The 18,892-nt window shown below is 46.2% G+C and overlaps 1 protein-coding gene across 3 annotated transcripts in view; it reads left to right on the top strand.

The window, feature by feature from the left end:
- The window catches only part of BFSP1 (beaded filament structural protein 1), a 65,283-nt gene that overhangs the window by 44,012 nt on the left and 2,379 nt on the right, over positions 1–18,892 (top strand). For all 3 annotated transcript variants that reach the window (XM_043883066.1, XM_043883065.1, XM_043883067.1), the window contains exons 3-7: positions 872–967; positions 1,897–1,989; positions 4,213–4,320; positions 11,125–11,345; positions 17,855–17,940. In XM_043883066.1, coding sequence (XP_043739001.1) covers positions 872–967; positions 1,897–1,989; positions 4,213–4,320; positions 11,125–11,345; positions 17,855–17,940 — 604 coding nt within the window. The remainder of the gene's footprint in view (positions 1–871; positions 968–1,896; positions 1,990–4,212; positions 4,321–11,124; positions 11,346–17,854; positions 17,941–18,892) is intronic.

The following is an 18,892-nucleotide window of genomic DNA, read 5'->3' as shown; positions in this document are numbered from 1 at the left end:
CCCCCTTCTCCTCCTGCCCTCAATCTTTCCCAGCATAAGGGTCTTTTCCAATGATTTGGCTCCTCACATCAGGTGGCCAAAGCTTTGGAGCTTCAGCATCAGTCCTTCCAATGAATATAATTTAGAGTTGATTTCCTTTAGGATTGATTGGTTTGATCTCCTTTTTTCAAGGGGCTCTCAAGAGGCTTCTCCAGCACCATAATTCGAAAGTGTGTTAGTCGCTTAGTCATGTCCAGCTCTTTGTGACCCCATGGACTGTAGCCCTCCAGGCTCCTCTGCCCATGAAATTTTCCAGGCAAGAATACTGAAGTGGGTTGCCGTTTCCTCCTCCACAGGATCTTCCCCACCCAGGGACTGAACCTGCGTCTCGTGCACTGCAGGTAGATTCTTTACCATATGAGCCACCAGGGAAGCAATTTTAAGGTTATTGGCATGCAAGCATACTGTTGCTCCCTGATCTTTCTAGATCAAGGCTTCTCAGCCCTGGCATTATTGGCATTAGGGACTGGAGGTTTATTTGTTGTGTGAGGTTGTCCTATGTATTATGAGATGTTTAGCAGCATCTGTGACCCCTACCCACTCAATGCCGGTAGTAGCACTCCACTTCCCAAATGGTGACAATTAAAAGTGTGTCCATATTGTGCCAAATGTCCCCAAGGGGGCAGAATCACCCCCACCTGAGAGCTACTGTGCTAGACCAGGTCCAGTGGGCTAACCCAATGATCTGCTAGAAATGCAGAATCCCGGACACCCTCCCAGACCTACCAAATAGCAGTCTGCATGTTAACCAGACCCCCGGTGGTCTGTGTGTTCAGATTTCACACCCACCCCATGGCCTCTCCGAGTCGGAATTGTGACCCTCTCATTGCAGGAGGCAGACGAAGCCCTGCTACGTAACCTGCGTCTTCAGATTGAAGCCCAGTTTCTGCAGGATGACATCAGTGCGGCCAAGGACAGGTACAAAAAGGTAACAACAACCCCTCTTGCAGCCCTTTCCCACCGGAAACTAGTCCGGGGCTCTTGTGGCTGGAAAATGAGACAGCTGGAGTGGGCTACTCAGGCGAACTGGGCTGAACAGTGCTTAGTGAACCAGACGTGCAGAGGGGGAAGGTGGTTTTGGGGTGTGTGTGCCAGGGGTTGGGGTGGGAGCCAGTATCTATGACAGACATTACAGTCCACAGAGTGATTGCACGCGGATCTGTCTTGATTAGGCTGTTGCCTATCAACTGGTTCAGGTCAGAAAATGGAGAAAGTGCAAAAACTGTAAATTTTCACTGCTGCCTCTGAGGGAACATGTGGCCTGCAGGAGCCCCCTGGAGAAGGAAACGGCAACCCACTCCAGCATTCTCGCCTGGGAAATGCCATGGACAGAGGAGCCTGGTGGGCTATTGTCCACGGGGTCGCAGAGAGTCAGACACAACTTAGCGACTAAACAGCAATAGCAGGAGCCTCCTCCTCTCAAGTACTGCTGTGTTCTGCCCTCAGCCCTACCCGCTTCTCATAGCCTCATGCCGCAGTGGGGTGGGGGTGCTTGGTGTTCTGGGAAAGTCCAGTCCCAGATCTGTGTAACCTAAGGCCAGTGGTCTAACCTCTCTGAGCGTGTGCATCTTAAAAATGCAAGTGCCAGACACTCCTTTCCTGCCCACCTGTGTCACCTGAGCACAGCAGACCTGAGGGCTGACCTCTCCAGGAACCTGGCCTCCCTCCAGCTTCAGTGTCTGTGTCTCTGCCTCAGGACCTGCTCCAGGCGGCGGAGGGCGACTCTTGTGTAGATAAAAGGAGGCATCAGGCACCCTCCGAGCAGGTCACTGTCTGATGTCCCTAGGGTCACATTGGCCCGGAGGGAGAAACTCAGGCAGTTCAGGTTTTAATGAGGACTCTTTCTTTCCCTGACAGAATCTTCTGGAGATTCAGACCTATGTCACCATCCTGCAGCAGATCATCCAGACCACCCCGCAGGCAGCCGCCATAACGAGTGGGATGCGGGAGGTAAGGGCAGGAGCCCCAGTAGTGGGGTGGCCACACGTGGGCATTGGTCCTGCAGCCCCAGGTGCCCAGAGGCCCAGGGAGAGCCATCAGGTTGGACTGTCTGGGGGCCGCAACCCGACCTGAGCATTCATATTCAAGTTTACTCTTCTGCTCTTTCAGTCTCTCAGTGAACAAGGGTATCTAGACATTTGAGGACATAAACTCTGCTGCTGACCGTCTTCCTAGGTGTTTGTCCTCTCGAGGATCACAGGCTATTCTTCCTTGTCTAGCTTATAAGAAACTACCAGACTATCTCCCAAGCTCTGTAGCATCGCTGCATCCCCGCCCTCAGCCACAGATGGGAGCTTCTGTTGCTTTGCTTTCTTGCCTGCACTGGGGATGTTGGGCTTTTATTTTGGTTTTGCTGTTCTAATAGTTGTGTTGTGTATCTTGTTATGAGCATTGTTTTTTTTTTTTTTAGCCACACCACATGGTTTGCAGGAATCTTAATTCCCGAAAGGGATCAAACCTTCAGCAGTGAAAGCACAGAATCCTAACCACTGGACCACCAGGGAATTCCTTGTTGAGTATCTTTTCAGTCAAGACATGTGGATGCTTATCTGCCATCCATGTATCTATGATTCACAAATCTTCTTTGTTGGACCAAGACCCAAGTCTTTTGCATATATATATACATATGTATATATATATGTAATTGGGTTGTTTGTTTTCTTATTCCCCTTATCAATTTGACCATAATTTTGAATCCAGAAAATTGAAGATAGTGAGTGACTGTGTTTTTCACATCAGGCCCTGTTAATGATGAGGCAAGTCTGGGACATGAAAACTGTCAGGACAGGTTAGAGATGGTTGAAGCTGTTTTGGGATTTGGGTGTAAAACTGTATTCTCAGTATAATGTTTCAGATTCCTTCCTCACTCAGCTGTTTAACAGTTCAACAGGATATTGACCTATATTTTTTCCTACTGTGGTTTATGGGATTTTGTGATGCGTGATATGGTATGTGTAGAAATACACTGAGAAGGATACAGATTAAAACAGAAATGTCATGTGGTCTTTCTCTGGAGAAGTGTTACACTGAGGGCAGGGTTTTGTGGACTGTTCAGAGATTCTGTGTTTGTCTGCAAAGATGACTTAGGATAGAAGCCTGCCTAAGCCCACACCCTGCAGAAGCAGTGGGCAAGGTTAGCTGATTGGTTTATGTTTATTTGAATCCAACTTTTTATATCAAAGCTAAAGAAATCCCCAAATTTGCTTTTGGGACATAGTTGAACCTTGCCAGGTAACATCTGAGAGGCAGAAGGGTTACTTTTTTTGGCCTTGATGGGGATATTCTTGTCCACATTGCTTACCATTAATGCCAAGTGAACTGTGTGCGTGTGTGTTTAGCTGCTTTAGTTGTGTCCAACTCAGTGTGACCCTATGGACTGTAGCCCACCAGGCTCCTCTGTCCATGGGGTTCTGCAGGCAAGAATACTGGAGTAGGGTGCCATATCCTCCTCCAGGGGATCTTCCCAATCCAGGGATCACACCCATATCTCTTTATGTCTCCTGCATTGGCAGGTGGGTTCTTTACCACTAGTGCCCCCTGGGAAGTCACAAGTGAACTGGTCTAAAACACAGCTTTTCCTAAAACATAATTTTCTTTGTCAGAGATTTCTTTCCAGACACTTTATTGTATTTTGCAAACATTTTCCCCTTTAATTCAAAGGTGTGTTATATCAGAGCACACTTACAAAATCATAATAGTTTGTTTCCTTGTAGCCCCATTTGTCTGAGTTGTAGGAACGTAGAACTGTCCAGACCTAGTTTGATGGCCTTAGTGATTGTTAGAGACCCTCAGCATCACCTGGGAACTTGAGAAAACCGCAGACTGTCCAGCCAGACCCCCCCAGCAGACCCACTGAGTCACAGTCCCCATTTCAGCAAGATGCTCAGGGATTCATGTGCACTTTACAAAGCACATTTAGGCCCTGGTGCCTCCTTCTTTGCTTGTAAGGGCGCTAATCCCACCATGGGGGCCCCACTCTAGTGACCTCATCTTCACCTCCCTTCCTGCCAAAGTCCCAGCCCAGATGCCTTCCCATGGCGGGAGGGGGTCAGGGACTCAACCTGTGAATCTGGGGGGGGATGTGAATGTGCAGATCACAGGAGGCCTCTCCCCGCCTCTCCGTGTTTCCTCTCATGACAAGTGTGTGATGCTGAGTCTGGCTTCTTTGTGTAGGAGAAGCTCCTGACGGAACGGGAAGCCGCCGCCCTGCAGTGCCAGCTGGAGGACGGCCGGGAGATGCTCTGCCTCCTACAGGCCCAGAGAACCGAGCTGCAGGCCCAGGTGCGCCCCACCCTCCGTCTGCAGGTTCATTCTGGTGTCTCGAGCCTGCAGAGATGTGCGCGCGTTTGTCTCACTGTGTTGTTTTGTTGTTGTTTAGTCCCTCTGTTGTGTCCAACTCTTTGTGACCCCATGGGCTCTATAGCCTGCCAGGCTCTTCTGTCCATGGGATTCTCCAGGCAAGAATACTGGAGTGGGTTGCCATCCCGTCCTCCAGGGGATCTTTCTGACACAGGGATTGAACCCAAATTTCCTGCATCTCCTGCATTGCACGTGGATTCTTTACCACTGAGCAACCAGGGAAGCCCTGTCTCACTGTAAATTCTCACAAATTGGCACACCTGTGTGCCCAGCCCTCAAGTGACAGACAGCGTCCCTAGGGGGATGACCAGCTGTCTGCATAGACGGAGGGCTGCCCAGGACACTGCCCTTCCTGCTCAGACTGGAAAGGCTCTGGGCCAGAGGGGACAGTGAAAGTGAAAGTGAAGTCGCTTGTTTTTTTTGTATGACTCTTTGCGACCCCATGGACTGTAGCCAATGAGGTTCCTCCATCCATGGAATTTTCCAGGCAAGAGTTCTGGAGTGGGTTGCCATTTCCTTCTCCAGGGGATCTTCCTGACCCAGGGATCAAACCCGGGTCTCCCGCATTGCAAGCAGACGTTTTTACCTTCTGAGCCACCAGAGAAGCAGGGACAATAGATCCCACTAATTTCTGGCTCCCAAGAGGTTCCCTCAGGCCCCCTCCCCCACCAAGGGTAAGCTCCCACCCGTGCATAACCAACCTGTTTTGCCCAGTTTAAAATTGTTGGTTAAAAATAAGAAATGGACACAGATTGATTGGGGTCTTTAGTCCTCCACTCACTTGAATCTGTGCTTCCTGCTTCTGACCTGAACTCTCTTCTCTGAAATCTGACTGTAGCCCTGGAGAGAGGGGCTGTTTCTGCATTTGCTTCTGCTCAGAATTTGTTAGTGGAAACTTTGCATTTTCACCCCACCCCTTTTCTTTTCTTGGTGAAGCTTAATTTGCAAACAACTCACCAGAAAAGCTCAATCCTATTTCCACGGACTTTCTTTGTGGTTCACAAGCCTTGCGGGGCATCTCCATGATTCCTCCAGTTTCTTTCTCTGGTTCCATGTATCTGGCTGTTCTGATGGGGACGTTGGGTTAGAACACACTCCTTCTTGTTTGACCACATTTCCCAAATCCAAAAGTAAATTGATGTTTGGTTTGACACGTACATGTAAAGGACTAGAGAACAAGAATTTAAAAAATCTGCGCCTCTACGTAGACCATTAAATGTTATATGTTACTCTCTGTCTCTACTCCACCAATGCCACCAGAAGAATCACATGTTGGAGCCCTGTGGGATATGGTGCTTTTCGTCAGTTCTCAGTGTTACCAAATTTCAGGCCCTGAGTCCAGAATCTCTATTCCTGCCCCACGCACCACATGCCCCTCACTGTGCAGTGACTCAGGGGCTTCAGAAAGCACATGGGGGTCTGCACATGGTCCCCAAGGCAGAGACCCTGGCTGCCCTTAAAACTCGTCCTGCTCTGGCGACAAACTGTGGCTTGAGGACCAGACGCGTCTATTTGGTGACCTGATAAATATGTGATTTTCTCTGAGGCTCTGAGAGGATGGAGGGAGGGTATGTGTGTGTGTGTGTGCACATGTGTGTATAATGTGTGTGCATATTTTTGTATGTGTGTACATGTGTATGCATATATGTGTGTATAAGTTGTATGTGTGTGTACGTGTGGGTGTGTGTACATGTGTGTGTGTGAATAAGCATTTGGAGAAGTGGACACAAGCCCAGTCATGTTGGCAGAATTCTGTTCTGTGTGCCTGTGGGAACAAGGATCCTGTTTCTTTACTGCCAGGAGTCATTCCAGATGCCGCCCACTCTCTTTGGTGGGTGGCCTCCTCCATCTTCAGGGACATTGACTCTTTCTCATGCATCTGCTCTCTTTGGTTTCTACTCTTGAGGGCTCATGTGATCAGGAATAATCCAGAATGATCTCCCTATTTTTTAAGCTAAACTGCTTAAGAACCTTGCTTACATCTGGAAAGTCTCTTTGCCAGCTAACACCACAGAGTCTTGGGCAGAAGCTAAGGGGTAAAGGTCACCGGGGCCAAAAGTCTGCCTGATTAGCTCAAATTAAAACACACACATGTCTGGACCCACCTGAGAGTTTCTGACTCAGTAGGTCTGGGTTGTGGCCCAAGAATCTGCCTTTCTAAAGTCCAGGTGCTTCTTGCTAGCCGAGGAACCACACTTGGAGGTCACTAATTTGGGGGTGGGATCCCACACTGAGCCGCGATGTTCTACATCTGGGCCACTCATGTTCCTGGCCTGGGCCTTCCACAGCCTGATTCATGAGATGTTCACAGCTGGTTTTTTGCTGATTTTAAAATGTTGCCGTGACTTTCAGATAGAATAGCTAAGCTGTGTGTTCCCAGGGAGGCCGGTCAGCATAGCCCCTCAGTGAGGGCAGGGCTGGGACTGGGGATGTGGTGGGGACGGTGGGGGGCAGCGCTCCTTGCAGCCTGAGGGCTCCGGCCAGCAGGGCTGTGGCAGCTGGCTCTGCATATGGTTAGGGCATTCACAGACTTGCCCCAGACCTATGGAATCAGGACTCTGGGGAGGGGCCAACATCTCCTTCAACAAGCATCCCCAGGTGGCTCTGCCAGCTTTGAGAACACTGGCCTGCAGGTTGCCCGCAACAGTACCCACGATTGGAGCTGGGGGCCCCTGCTTTTGAGATTGAACGTGGACCATGCATGAGACCCCTGAACGTGGGCCATGTATGAGATGGTACTTATTCCAGGTGCCTAAGAAAGGACAGGCCCTCTAAATTCTCTAAGTTGCATCAGTTGAGTTTTTGTGACAGGGAAGTGAAAAAAGTCAGATTTTTGCGAAAGTGTGTTGCCCAGACATCATTTCTTGTGAAAGTCCCTTAGTACCATCTGGTGGTAGGTTTTGGTAAGACGGCATGTAATATGGGAAGGACACGATTTCTTTTTCCTTTTTGAAATGACCTTGGACCCAAAGGAGTGTGGGGGCCTAAGAGGACTGAGGCAGGAAGTCACCCTCCAGATGGGACTCACGTGAGGCATAGCTCAGGATCCCTGAGGACCGTGTGTGCAAAGGTAGGCCCCACAACTGTGCTAGAACACTTGTCTTTCACTCAGATGTTTCTGGCGAACCCCACGTGAGGTCCAGGAACACCAAGCAGAGCTTGGCTGGGCTTCTGCCTGCAGCCAAGTGGGGAGATGAATATCAGCTGGTCGATCCAAATGGTCCAGGCAGAAATGCCCAGTCACCTGGCTCACAGTGAAGTTCAGGCTGCTTCGAGGCCCACAGCTGCTACCTGCCTCTGCCCCCTGTATCAGCTCGACTCTGTTCTCGAAGTGACCCGGGGCTGTCAGTAGGCAGCTCTCTTCCCCTCTCCTCTCCTGACCACCCCTGTAGACCTGGTGCTCGCCTCTCTGCTTCTCACGCCTCTTTCTGCAAGTCCCTCTGCTTCTGCAGCACCCAGGACCGGCCTTACCTCCTCCTGGAGCCTTCCATGATGCCCCGCCCCCCCCCCCCCCCCCAGCACCTTGGGCCTCTCCGTGGGTTCTGTGACACCCTGTCCTTGACCCTGTGACCAAGCTTGACTGTGCCTCCAAGAAGGAGGGTCTCTTTCACCTACGGTCAGTCTGGTGCTAGACGGCGTCTGAAGCCCACACGGAAGTCAGTCCCCTCAGAGACATCATCTCGTTAGCCCCCTTTGAGCTGCCGAAAGGGGGGCTTTTATTGTTTTTTTCTGAGCACCCCTCCTTCTGATGGAGGAGGTTTCAATTATTGAGCTTTAACACGTGGCTGCTCTGGGCACAGCTCTTTCCTGTTCACGTGGGAGAAAGGTGAGCTTTGATGACAGCGTGTCCAGCTCTCATGTTCTCCTACTGCCCAGCTGACTCTGGAGTTGATGGACACCAGCCATCCTGGTCTGTGACCTGCAGGCTTTGTTCTCAGGACCACTCCATGGAAATGGAGAGTCTTACGTGGGGATTCACCGACTCTTGGATGGCTGCTTGTCTCTGAGATTCAGGTCTGGAGGGGTCCTTTGAATCCCTTCATGGAAGCCTTTCCTGGAGCGTGTGGATGCCGGTATGGTTAAGAGGCTGTGCCTTGGTGTTTGATGTCCTAGGAGACTGTTTGAATGGAGATAGTTTTATATACTTTTTAAAATGTATTTATTTTTAATTGAAGGATAATTACTTTACAGTATGATGTTGGTTTCTGCCAAACGTCAACATGAATCAGCCATAGGTGCACATATGTCCCCTCCCTCTTGAACCTCCCTCCCACCTCCTACCCCATCCCATCCCTCTAGGTTGTCACAGAGTGCTGGTTTGAGCTCTGACGTGAAGTGAAGTCGCTCAGTCGCGTCTGACTCTTTGGGACCCCATGGACTGTAGCCTACCAGGCTCTTCCATCCATGGGATTTTCCAGGCAAGAGTACTGGAGTGGGTTGCTATTTTGAGTCACACAGCAAATTCTGGTGATCTACTTTACATACGGTAATGTATATGTTTCCATGCTATTCTCTCCCTCTTCTTCCCTGCCCCTTGACCACAAGTCTGTTCTCTATGTCTGCATCTCCATTGCTGCCCTGCAAAGAGGTTCATCAGTACCATCTTTCTAGATTCCATATATATGCATTAATATATGATGTTTGTTTTCTCTTTCTGACTGACTTCACCCTGTATAATAGGCTCTAGGTTCATCTACCTCATTAGAACTGACTCAAATGCATTCCTTTTTATGGCTGAGTAATATTCCATTGTATATATGTACCACAGCTTCTTTATCCATTCACCTGATGATGGACATCTAGATAGTTTCCTGAATGCAGGCAGTTTTAAATGAGGAACGAAACCTGGCCAAACTCTCTTGGTTTATTTTGAAATAATTTTAGACTTCTCTGATGCTGTAAAAATAGCTCAGAGTTTTCCCATACTCTTCATTCAGTTCCCCCAAAGTCAACATCCAAATAGCAAAGCACCAAGGTTGAAACCAGGACATTGGTGAACAGATCAGACTGGTAAGGGACTTGTGTGAAATCTCACCGGTTACCCTGTTCACAGGTTGCCTGATCTTGGGTCCTGCCTGCATTCAGGTGTCCTGTCTCCTCAGCCTCCTCCAGTCTGGGACAGTTCCTGCCCCTCTCTGCTTCTCATGACCTTATCTGTACATAGTGAAGGGTCGGGCTCTCAGGAATAATCACCCTCTATGTTGTCCAGTGTGGTCATTAAGCTGCATGTGTCAGGCATCCTGTGATGCACATACGTGAGGATATGCCGGAACCTGCCGGCAAACGAACTGGTCGAGAATGCAATTACCAGAGTACCTAGGAAAAGTAAGACTCAGAAAAGATGGGGTTGAGAGGGACGGAGTCTACTTGCGTCTGACTCCGCCGACTTTATTGAAGAATACCACGCCTATATATACGCTAACAGGAGTTACTAAGAATAGATCGAGGGTTTGTATACGTGCAGAGCTACAGATGTTTTAAATTCCCACACTCAAGATCAGTAAAGCATTAATTACCCTAGCGCCCAACATGATTAAGATCAATAGAACATTAGATAGAAAACAGGCTTCATCAATAGAACATTATCTAGATGGAAAACAGGTTTCGAGCATGATGAGTTTATCAGCACCAGAAAAACAGGCAAAAGGTCACCGGTGTGTTTTTTCCCTGAAGGAGACAAATGCCAGTCTATACTTTAACAAGAAGGGGTGGCAGGACAAAGAGAGACCCTTTGTTCTCTCTTAGGGCCGTAAGGGGCCTGTACGTTCAGGCCGGCTCCCTGCAAGGATAGATTCAGACTCTTGCTTAATTCCCCATGACTCAAAGAGTGTGGCCCAGAGACCAGAGCCACAGCCATGGGCATTGTCGGGGAGCCACTTAGAAACCCGGCCCCTCTGGTCCCACTGGAGCTGCTGAGTCAGAATCTGAGCAAAACTGTATCCTTGGGTGGTTCATATGCATGTTGAAGTTTGACAAGCGCTCTTCCAGATGAAGTAGGTTTCAGTCTACATATTTTATTTTGCTTTTGAGGACTGGCCATGCCTGTTCGATCTTTTCTCCGTGGGAAAGCGAGCTTGTACTGAACTTGTAAATAAGTAAGCAGCTTGTGGCTGCTTGTGGGTTGTCACAGCTCTTAAAGTGAAGATGAGGAATCTCTGTTCATTTTCCTACCTTAATTTTGACTTGTCCTGCTTTAATATATAAATAGCATTTCTCTGAAGTTATTTTACATAAGTGCCAGCGCACACACACACACGTATTTTAGCTATCAAAACATATATGTAACTCTACTGGTCAGAAATCAGGAGAAAATTGAAGTGCCGTAGTGATTGAATAAGATCAAGGAAATTCCCTCCCCCCTTTAATTATTGATAGCATCTCATCTATTTAGTCCATGTTCTTCTTTTTACTACTTTTTCATGCTAACTCAGTAAAGTATGAAGAATGTACCCTGAGTTGTATATGTTAGTCCAGGAAGTAGTTTTTATTTTCTGAGTTTCTCATCTTCCTACTGCCTTGGGTCGGGGCTCCACTAAAGGCTGATTTCCGGGGATGCTGATACAAGCATCAAGGGATGCTTCTGTGGCTTAAAGATTCTCTGCTGACAGAGAAACAAACCAACAAGACAAATACAACTGGGTACACTGTCTGGATTCTCCACTGCTGTGTCTGTGTCCGAAGGGAGACGGTGGCGGGGTTTCCTCCTGACTGTGACTCTGCCCGCAGACCGCGGCCCTGGAACAAGCCATCAGAGACGCCCACGAGTGTTATGATGATGAGATTCAGCTCTACAATGAGCAGATCGACACCCTGCGGAAGGAGATTGAAGAGGCGGAGAGGAGCCTGGAGAGGTCATCCTATGACTGCCGGCAGCTGGTGGTCGCCCAGCAGACCCTGAGGAACGAGTTGGACCGGTATCATCGCATCATCGAGAATGAAGGCAACAGGTGCGGTTGGGGTGGGCAGAGCCCATGGGCACAGAGCCACTTACTTGTTCCACGTTTTTCCATGTTCCAGTTCCAGGCTGTAGGGAATGTGGCTGAAAAGTGAAAGTGTTAGTTGCTCAGTCGTGTCTGACTCTTTGTGACCCCTTGGACTGTAGCCTGCCAGGTTCCTCTGTCCAGGGGATTCTCCAGGCAAGGATACTGGAGTGGGTAGCCATTCTGTTTTCCAAGGGATCTTCCCGACCCATTGCAGGCAGATTGTTTACCATCTGAGCCACCAGAAGGAGACCCCCAAATCCAGGACCTCATGGGGCTGGAATGCCAGTGGGGGAGGCAGAGGATGAATGGGTTTGCAACAGAGATGTGGACTCTGGCTTGAGTGATGGTGGGGGGAGGGGATGGGTGATGAAGATGACCATGGGAGCGTTTGGGTGTCAAGGTGTCTTTCGGCTCCACAGGTCTTTGGGGACAGGAATGTCTTAGCTGAAAGGATGACTAGGTGTGGTTATTGAGATGTTGCAGGTGAGATGCCTGAACAGTACCTGGAACTGGACCAGTGCTCAGAGCAGTTGATGTTATTACTGCTGCTGCCATGGTGGCTCTGAGCACCTGGCCAGTCAGTACTGTGGCTGCCAGCAGGCTGTCTGGTCTCCACACGATGGATTGGGACATGAACTCTGCTGGCAAGTGTCTCTGTCTCTGTCTCAGCCTCATTCACATCTACACCTGCATCAGTTACTCTCCGTTTCCTCCATGTTCATCTATGTGACCGTGTCTGCACCTACACGTGTACTTATGCCCACATCTGTGTCTACAGCATCTGTAAGTGTACATCTACACTACACCTACATTCTCTACATCATCTGTAGCTACGCCCACATCACCTAACCTACATCTGTATCATCTACACCTACACCTGTCTCTACATCACCTACACCTACATCATCTGTATCTACACCTGAGACCTACTCTGCCATCTACGTCTGTCTGGATCATCTACATGTACATCTACCCCACATCTGCATTTTCTGTGCCTGCATCATCTTCAACACTTCTATTTACGCTGATGCATGCATCACCTACACTTACACCTGCACTTACCTCTACATCATCTACATCTGCATCTCTACCTCCACCCACATCTACATCATCTGTCAGTCAGTCAGTTCAGTTCAGTCGCTCAGTTGTGTCCAACTCTTTGCGACCCTATGAATTGCAGCACGCCAGGCCTCCCTGTCCATCACCACATCATCTGTATCCACGCCTATATCACTTAAATTTGTATCTACATACACCTGTATCTACATTATCTATGGGTACACGTATAGCTTTATCACCTAAGCCTGCACCTCATCTCCACATAAAGTATCTGAATCTCCATTGTCTTTATGCATGTACATGCATAAAGTGTCTACATCTCCATTGTCTTTATGTACATGCATAAACTGTCTATACCTCCATGGTTTTCTTTCCTTTTTTTTTCACTTTACAATATTGTATTGGTTTTGCCATACATTGACATGAATCCACTACAGGTGTACATGTGTTCCCCATCCTGAACACCCCCCCCATCCCATCCCTCCCCAGTGCACCAGGCCCGAGCACTCTGTATCATGCATCAAACCTGGACTGGCAATTTGTTTCACATATGATAATTTACATGTTTCAATGCCATTCTCCCAAATCATCCCACCCTCGCCCACTCCCACAGAGTCCAAAAGACTGCTCTATACATCTGTGTCTCTTTTGCTGTCTCGCATACAGGGTTATCGTTACCATCTTTCTAAATTCCATATATATGCGTTAGTATACTGTATTGGTGTTTTTCTTTCTGGCTTACTTCACTCTGTATAATAGGCTTCAGTTTCATCCACCTCATTAGAACTGATTCAAATGTATTCTTTTTAATGGCTGAATAATATTCCATTGTGTATATGTACCACAGCTTTCTTATACATTCATCTGCTGATGGACATCTAGGTTGCTTCCATGTCCTGGCTATTATAAACTGCTGCAATGAACATTGGGGTACACGTGTCTCTTTCAATTCTGGTTTCCTTGGTGTGTATGCCCAGCAGTGGGATTGCTGGGTCATATAGCAGTTCTATTTCCAGTTTTTAAAGGAATCTCCACACTGTTCTCCATAGTGGCTATACTAGTTTGCATTCCCACCAACAGTGTAAGAGGGTTCCCTTTTCTCCACACCCTCTCCAGCATTTATTGCTTGTAGACTTTTGGATAGCAGCCATTCTGACTGGCGTGAAATGGTACCTCATTGTGGTTTTGATTTGCATTTCTCTGATAATGAGTGATGTTGAACATCTTTTCATGTGTTTGTTAGCCATCTGTATGTCTTCTTTGGAGAAATGTCTGTTTAGTTCTTTGGCCCACTTTTTGATTGGGTCTTTTATTTTTCTGGAATTGAGCTGCAGGAGGTGCTTGTATATTTTTGAGATTAATCCTTTGTCTGTTGCTTCGTTTGCTATTATTTTCTCCCATTCTGAAGGCTGTCCTTTCACCTTGCTTATAGTTTCCTTTGTTGTGCAAAAGCTTTTTATTTTAATTATTTGTTTATTTTTGCTTTTATTTCCAATATTCTGGGAGGTGGGTTATAGAGGATCCTGCTGTGGTTTATATCGGAGACTGTTTTGCCTATGTTTTCCTCTAGGAGTTTTATAGTTTCTGGTTTTATGTTTAGATCTTTAATCCATTTTGAGTTTATTTTTGTGTGTGGTGTTAGAAAGAGTTCTAGTTTCATTCTTTTATAAGCGGGTTGACCAGCTTCCCCAGCACCACTTGTTAAAGAGACTGTCTTTTCTCCATTGTATATTCTTGCCTCCTTTGTCAAAGATAAGGTGTCCATAGGTGCGTGGATTTATCTCTGGGCTTTCTGTTTTGTTCCATTGATCTATATTTCTGTCTTTGTGCCAGTACCATACTGTCTTTGATGACTGTGGCTTTGTAGTAGAACCTGAAGTCAGGCAGGTTGATTCCTCCAGTTCCATTCTTCTTTCTCGAGATTGCTTTGGCTATTCGAGGTTTTTTGTATTTCCATACAAATTGTGAAATTATTTGTTCTAGTTCTGTGAAAAATACCGTTGGTAGCTTGATAGGGATTGAATTGAATCTATAGATTGCTTTGAATAGTATACTCATTTTCACTATATTGATTCTTCCAATCCGTGAACATGGTATATTTCTCCATCTATTTGTGTCCTCTGATTTCTTTCACCAGTGTTTTATAGTTTTCTATATATAGGTCTTTTGTTTCTTTAGGTAGATATATTCCTAAGTATTTTATTCTTTTTGTTGCAATGGTGAATGTAATTGTTTCCTTAATTTCTCTTTCTGTTTTCTCATTGTTAGTGTATAGGAATGCAAGGGATTTCTGTGTGTTGATTTTATATCCTGCAACTTTACTATATTCATTGCTTAGCTCTAGTAATTTTCTGGTGGAGTCTTTAGGGTCTTCTATGTAGAGGATCAAGTCATCTGCAAACAGTGAGAGTTTTACTTCCTCTTTTCCAATCTGGATTCCTTTTATTTCTTTTTCTGCTCTGATTGCTCTGGCTGAAACTATGTTGAATAGTAGTGGTGAGAGTGGGCACTCTTGTCTTGTTCCTGACTTTAGGGAAAATGCTTTCAGTTTTTCACCATTGAGGATAATGTTTACTGTGGATTTGTCATATATAGCTTTCATTATGTTGAGGTATGTTCCTTTTATGCCTGCTTTCTGGAGGGTTTTTTACCATAAATGGATGTTGAATTTTGTCAAAGGCTTTCTCTGCATCTATTAAGATAATCATATGGTTTTTATTTTTCAATTTGTTAATGTGGTGTATTACTTTAATTGATTTGCCGATATTGAAGAATCCTTGCATCTCTGGGATAAAGTGCACTTGGTCATAATATAGATCTTTTTAATATGTTGTTGGATTCTGTTTGCTAGACGTTTGTTAAGGATTTTTGCATCTATGTTCATCAGTGATATTGGCCTGTAGTTTTCTTTTTTTGTGACATATTTGTCAGGTTTTGGTATTAGGGTGATGTGGCCTCATAGAATGAGTTTGGAAGTTTACCTTCCTCTGCAATTTTCTGGAAGAGTTTGAGTAGGATAGGTGTTAGCTCTTCTCTAAATTTTTGGTAGAATTCAGCTGTGAAGCCATCTGGTCCTGGGCTTTTGTTTGCTGGAAGGTTTCTGATTACAGTTTCAATTTTTGTGCTTGTGATGGGTCTATTAAGATTTTCTATTTCTTCCTAGTACAGTTTTGGAAAGTTATACTTTTCTAAGAATTTGTCCATTTCTTCCAAGTTGTCCATTTTATTGGCATATAGTTGCTGATAGTAGTCTCTTGATCCTTTGTATTTCTGTGTTGTCTGTTGTAATCTCTCCATTTTTGTTTCTAATTTTGTTGATTTGATTTTTCTCCCTTTGTTTCTTGATGAGTCTGGCTAATGGTTTGTCTATTTTATTTATTTTCTTGAAGAACCAGCTTTTGGCTTTGTTGATTTTTGCTATGGTCTCTTTTGTTTCTTTTGCATTTATTTCTGCCCTAATTTTTAAGATTTCTTTCCTTCTACTAACCTTTATACCTCCATGGTTTTCATGTATGTGTATAAGCTGTCTACATCTCCATCATTTTTATGTACCTATATAAGCTGTATACATCTCCATCATTTTTATGTACATGTATAAACTGACTACATCTCCATTGTCTTTATGTACATGCATAAACTGTCTATACCTCCAACATTTTTATGTACATATATAAGCTGTCTACATCTCCATCATTTTTATGAACATGCATAATCTATCTACGTCTCTGTCATCTTTATGTACATGTATAACCTGTCTACATCTCTGTTGTTTTTATGTACATGCATAAACTGTATATACCTCTGTCGTCTTTATGTACATGTATAAACCATCAGCATCTGCATCATCTTTATGTACACACACATCTACACTGGTGTCTCCATTATTCCTATCTGTACCCATGCCTACATATATGGCTGTATCCACCTGTGTACCTATAGCCCTAGATGTGTGGAGAATGGATTGAGGCCAGCCTCCCAGTGTAAGGACTCTGCTTCTCTATTAAGTGGAGATTCTTCAGTTCAGCCTAGCCCGCCAGGCTTCTCTGTCCATGGGATTCTCCTGGCAGGGATACTGGAGTGGGTAGCCACTGCCTTCTCCAGGGGATCTTTCCACCAACCCAGGGATTTAACTTATATCTCCTGTGGCTCCTGTGTTGGCAGGAGGGTTCTTTACCACTGAGGCACCTGGGAAGCCCTCTCTTATTTTAAAAAGCCCCCAAAACAAAGAACTCCTGTTCAGCAGAGAAGTGGCATATTTAGATTATCAGCAATTTCTACCTTACCATTTTTTATGTGTGTTTCACAGTTTATGATTGACCTTCCCATCATCATGCAATGTGTGAGTGTGTTTGGGGGGGTTTAGACTGAGGTAAAAGAGAAACACCTGGGTGTCCCCCCAGGGACACTGCTGTCCTCTCTCTGGCGCTCTGTCTTGACATATGAGTGCTGTAATGTGTCACAGGAAAAGGAAGATTTTCTTTTGTTTTCTCTAGTTCCGGTCAATGTGTTGTGCTGAACTCAATTATATTTATGTCACAGTGAATGCTTCATGCACACATATACAAAATATCTTGAACTGGTATTTAAATGTCTTTGTGAAAAGTTTTGGTTTGGAGGCAGGACTTCATCAAAAGGTAACTGGATACCTCTTTTGTGTGTTTATATAGAACTCTTAATTTTGATATAATTTCATGCTGATAGAAGTGTTGCAGGCCCAGAGCAAGGAAATTATGAATCCTCTTAGATTCACTAGCTATTTACATTTTGTCTCAATTGCTTTTATCTTCCTGCTCTCTCTGGTTATAGAAACTATTCTTTAAAAAACAAGTTGGAGAATCATATCCTGGTTGCCATAAATAATTGATCCTGGGCTGGCCATTCTCTTATTTTAGGGGTGGTGTGCATGCTCAGTCGTGTCTGACTCTTTGCGATCTTAAGGTCTATAGCCCACCAGGCTCACCTGTCCATGAAATTCTCCAGGCAGGAATACTGGAGTGGGTAGCCATTGCCTCCTGCAGGGGATCTTTCCCACCCAGGGATCAAACTTATGTCTCCTGCAGCTCCTGTATTGCCAGGTGGATTCTTTACCACTGAGCCACCTGGGAAACCATCTCTTATTTAAAAAAAAAAACCCCAAAACACAGAGAACTCCTGTTCAACAGAAAAGGGGCATATTTAGATTATCAGTCATTTCTACCTTACCATTTTTTATGTGTGTTTCACAGTTTATGACTTGACCTTCCCATCATCATACAATGTGTGAGTACATTCATGGTTCTTGAGCTGTTGGATCTAGAGGAAGCCTTATTCATTTTTGCTGGACACTAGAGCCTCCCTCTTACCCCCCAACCCCATTCTGTTTGGCTTGATGACTTAACGATGGTGACCTCCCTCTTTCTGGTTCTTCCTGCCAGGCTGAGCTCTGCCTTCATTGAGACTCCAATCACCCTGTACACTGCGAGCCATGGGGCCTCCCTCAGCCCTCGGCATGGTGGGAAAGGTGAGTCCCCAACTCTGGCTTGTTCTATTTTCTGTCCTAGGAAAATGGAAAAAATCAAGCGACTTTGTCCCTGAATGCAACATTCATGCTCCTTTCTGATCCAGCTGGAAATTCAGTGCTTTTATGTGGGGTCCCTCCTCGCCCTTGCTGATGTCCTCCCACTGGTGCTGAGTGACTGAGTCTAAAAGTTTACAAGGAGAAAGTCAGGCCATGCGAGAGGTCACCATCCATGAGCACGAGGCATTTAATTGGGGAGAAAATTGCAATTAACATTTACTTTGGCAAGAAGTAGATAATGAAATGTATCTATCCACCCTCCCCCTCCCCCAGTGAAATGAACTGTTTTAAGCAAAGGTGCTTAATCTAGCATCAGGAGCAGAGTAGATGCTCAACTTTTGTTCGTTTTCTCTTCCATTCAAAACTGAGCAGGAAGAGCTTGGTGGGCAGTGGAGCTTCTGCCTTCAACACTTGGTCCTTTGGGGATGGTTTCCTACACTTGTGAGATGTCCACTCATGGCTCAGTCTCCCCAGTCAGGACCGAACAGAACAGTGCCTGGAGGAAGGAAAGCCTGGCTTACAGTGCTGTCAAATCCCAGGGTCTCAGAAAGCTCAGAGGGCTTTGTGGAGATGGGAGAAGGGGCACGGGTCCCCAGACACCCAGGCTGGCTTCAGGGGCCTGTAGCTGTGCACAGGGTGCTGGGTTTGATGCTTTGCTGTTGCAATCTGGAAATTCTTCACAGTTTTGAACAGCAGGCCCTGAAATCCAGCAGCTGGTCCTGCAAGCACCCTCTTCTGCATACCTGCTCCTGGCCACCTGCTTTGACATGTCCCCCTTGCGTCCCTCCCCCATGGCTTCATGGCCTGCACCTGCCATGCCTGCTCACTCTGCTCTGTCATTGAGGGTCACCCCTATGGGATGCCCTGGCTCTGTGAACCCAAGTCCTCTGGTTAA

Source organism: Cervus elaphus, chromosome 23, assembly GCF_910594005.1.
Source record: "Cervus elaphus chromosome 23, mCerEla1.1, whole genome shotgun sequence".
Taxonomy (NCBI): Eukaryota; Metazoa; Chordata; class Mammalia; order Artiodactyla; family Cervidae; genus Cervus; species Cervus elaphus.
This window is presented reverse-complemented; position numbering and strand designations above follow the sequence as displayed.